Source organism: Colobus angolensis, unplaced genomic scaffold, assembly GCF_000951035.1.
Source record: "Colobus angolensis palliatus isolate OR3802 unplaced genomic scaffold, Cang.pa_1.0 Scaffold200, whole genome shotgun sequence".
Taxonomy (NCBI): Eukaryota; Metazoa; Chordata; class Mammalia; order Primates; family Cercopithecidae; genus Colobus; species Colobus angolensis.
Window position 1 is genome coordinate 4460100 of NW_012115156.1, and position 3464 is coordinate 4463563.

Consider the following 3464-nt stretch of genomic DNA (forward strand, 5'->3'; position numbering starts at 1 on the left):
CTTGTGGGACTCAGCCCTTAAACCTGTGGAATCTGACACAAACCCCGGGTAGTTAGTGTCAGAATTGAATTGCAGATACTCAGTTGGTGTCCGGGAAAATCACAGAATTGGTTGACGGTGTTAGAAAACACCCTACCAATATAACACTTAAGTTAATTTTTAACATAATATCTGACAGAGTTTTCACATGTTTTAATATTAGAGAAGAAATAGTGGTGTAAGAGACAAAGAAATCACAATTATGCATAAAAGAATTTTATTTAGTGACCAGATCCCAATGAATAATGTCAGTCATTGCTTGGTTCTGCTAAAATGTTGTATTAGATATATTCTTAAGAAAGTGTACAGTTGCATCACCAAAAGCTGTTTAATTTGGATTGTGTAGAATAAAAGAAAACTACATAAGTCTTTGTTCTTTGATAAAAATTTTAAAATATAAAAAGGAAAAAAAGAAACCCAAAAGCAGTATTCAAAACTAACAAATGTCACCTTGGACTATTTACAGTAAGACGCCTTTTTGACAGGACAATCTTGTTCTCAGCTTGTTCCTTTCCTCACATTTTACTTACAGGGATTCTCACTCCCCCATCTGATCCCTATTCATGACTTCTTCCATTCCTGTCTCACATGAAACAGCCATCTTCCATGCTCCCTCACGCATCTTTGAGTCTCTCTCTGACACTCCTTTTTCCTACTCTTAAATTATCAATAATTCTATTCAACAGACATTTATTGAGCGCCTAATACGTGCCAGGCACTGTGCTAAGAGGTGGGGAAAAATACAGAGATGAAAAGACATTGACCTTTTCCTCAAGAAGTTCAGACCTTGGGTTGAATTAAAAAATGTTTTTCTTTTTTTTTTGAGATGGAGTTTTGCTCTTGTTGCCCAGGCTGGAGTGCAATGGCTTGATCTCGGCTCACCGCAACCTCTGCCTCCCGGGTTCAAGTGATTCTCCTGCCTCAGCCTCCTGAGTAGCTGGGATTACAGGCATGCGCCACGACACCCGGCTAATTTTGTATTTTTTTTTTAGTAGAGACAGGGTTTCTTCACGTTGGTCAGGCTGGTCTTGAGCTCCCGACTCAGGTGATTCGCCCACCTCGGCCTCCCAAAGTGCTGGGATTACAGGCATAAGCCCCACGCCCAGCCTGAAAAATGTTTTTCATATTATATTCCATGTAATCCCAGACCTCTATGGGGTCAATCTGGGGATTTCTTGAAAGAAAGTGCACTCACGGAGGGTCTGTCCACTTGGCTCACTCCAACAGTTTGAATTTGGAATTCTGTTCTTCTTCATGAAGCACAGTCTCAAAAGCCCACACCTATAGTCTGAGTTCTGAACACTCAGCAGGTGGGAACCGGGAACTGCGGGTTGGCTAGCAGGGGAGCCAGCTGTGTCCATTTGGATTTTAGGAAGGGTATTCTTTTAATCAGATTCTATCAATTCCAAATTTGAAAAGCCCTTAATCAAAAAAAAAAAAACCTACTAAATTTGAGCAAAAGATATATATTAACAAAGTCTCCCCTGATTTGGACTTGCAACAAGATACTCTAAGGTGCCTATCTTTGATAAATGTCCAGCAGCAGCTCTTTTTATTACCTCTGCACATCCATATTTCTTTCCATTTTTCTGTGATATTTTCATAGCTTCCAATGTAAGCCTGCCGGTGACCTCTGTATTTCTTTGATCATGGTTGAACCCAAAGCAAGCTCAGCTCTTGCATTTGGTCTACATCTTTGTCCATGAGGCTTAGAGAGACTCATGGTAGTTACTTAAAAGAAAAATAAACTATGAAATATAAAACATTGTACATGGCATACTATGAAAGCAAACACTAAACCATACCTTCACTGCCCCCTTCTTGTTCCGGGCCTGGCAGACCACGTCCCTATACATATTCACATTTGGAAATCATTCTCAGTTACAGTGCATCAAGTCCAGATCATGGTGGCGGGCTTTGCTTTCACAGTCTGTGGCACATGTCTCTCCTGGGATCCACGCAGCCGACCACTGAACCACGACGAAGGGGGCTTTCGTGGGTAAGTTCTAGTCACCATGCCTTTCCACAGGCGACACAGGGTCACATCTCAATACAATTTCTGTCCTATTCGATGATACACTATTATCCATTCAAGAATATTAGTGCCAGATTCAGAGCTTCCTCACGAGCTGGTTCCAAGCCCTTTGGACCTGAAGGCAACTTCGGGAGTTGGCATTACTCCCAAGGAACATTTGGCCTGCCCTACTCAGTAGGGTGCTTGAGACATGTGGAGAGAATGGGAAGAGGAGGGAGTGCTCGGAAGGGGAAGGATAAGAAGTGATCATGCACAAGCTTCTTGCTCTGTCGTGCATATATTTTCAGTGTAACAGCATGTATGTTGACACATAAGGGCTTGTGCTTTTTCATTAAAGAAATAACTCGCCCTGAAAAGCTCATTTGGCAAATGTGGCCATGAACGTGTGTGTGTGTGTGTGTGTGTGTGTTTGAGAAATGAGGTTCTATGTCAAGTCCCGTGAGTGTGTCCTACTGGCCCCTCCCCCACCGTCACACCCACCTCACCAGCAAGGAAAATCTGATGGGTTACACCTGGTCAGTCTGATATTCAGAAGCTTCTGACAGGCTTTCTGAGAAGCTTAGGAAATTCTCCTGGTACTCAGAGCAAACAATCTCATAGCGGTAATGCCGGAACTCCACGGCAAAGGTGCCAAAATAAGACAGGAAGCACATGACCAGGCCCCACTGGACCCTGGCTGCGTACATGTGGATGCTTTGGGCCATGAGGATGAAGTCTGGGGAGAAGCAGTCAAGGAAAATACCCTCATCAGCCACATTAAAACTGGAATCTTTTCAGGGCAGAGACAGATTAATAGGAAAAGACTGGCTCCCCTCACTAGCAAAACTGGTAGCCTGCTAGAGCTTGTTGAACAGGAAAATCTATATGAATAATAACAGTTAACATTACTGAGCTTCTATTTGGTGGTAGACATGCTTTTAGGTGCTTTCATGGACAGTATCACTTAATCCTCACAACAATCCTATTATCATTGTTTTTGTTTCTCTTTTTTACATGTTCTATTTGCCCTTAAATACTCTCTTATCCAAATAATTGTCAGTTTGTTAAAAAAATAGGGAAACTGAGACCAAATGGGTAAGTAACTTGCCTGAGGTCACACAGGTGTTAATTGGCTGAGCTGGACTCAAACAAGCACTCTAACTCCTGCGCCCTGTACTCTGTAGCTGCTTACACAACTGGGAGATTAGAAAAAGGATTACAATTCCAAAGTAATTAGTTGTCCAGAAAAATAAAGCAATTTTTTTTTTTTTTTTTTGAGGCAGAGTTTCACTCTTGTTGCCCAGGCTGGAGTGCAGTGACACGATCTCGGCTCACTGCAACCTCCGCCTCCTGGGTTCAAGCGATTCTCCTGCCTCAGCCTCCGGAGTAGCTGGGATTACAAACATGCGCC

At 42.6% G+C, this 3464-nt stretch overlaps 1 protein-coding gene across 1 annotated transcript in view; it reads right to left on the reverse strand.

Moving 5' to 3' along the window:
• Positions 1 to 235: 235 nt before the first annotated feature.
• The window catches only part of TMEM150C (transmembrane protein 150C), a 23097-nt gene continuing 19868 nt past the window's right edge, over positions 236 to 3464 (reverse strand). Inside the window, exon 7 of the mRNA XM_011941764.1 lies at positions 236 to 2789. Coding sequence (XP_011797154.1) covers positions 2581 to 2789 — 209 coding nt within the window. The 3' untranslated portion in view covers positions 236 to 2580. The remainder of the gene's footprint in view (positions 2790 to 3464) is intronic.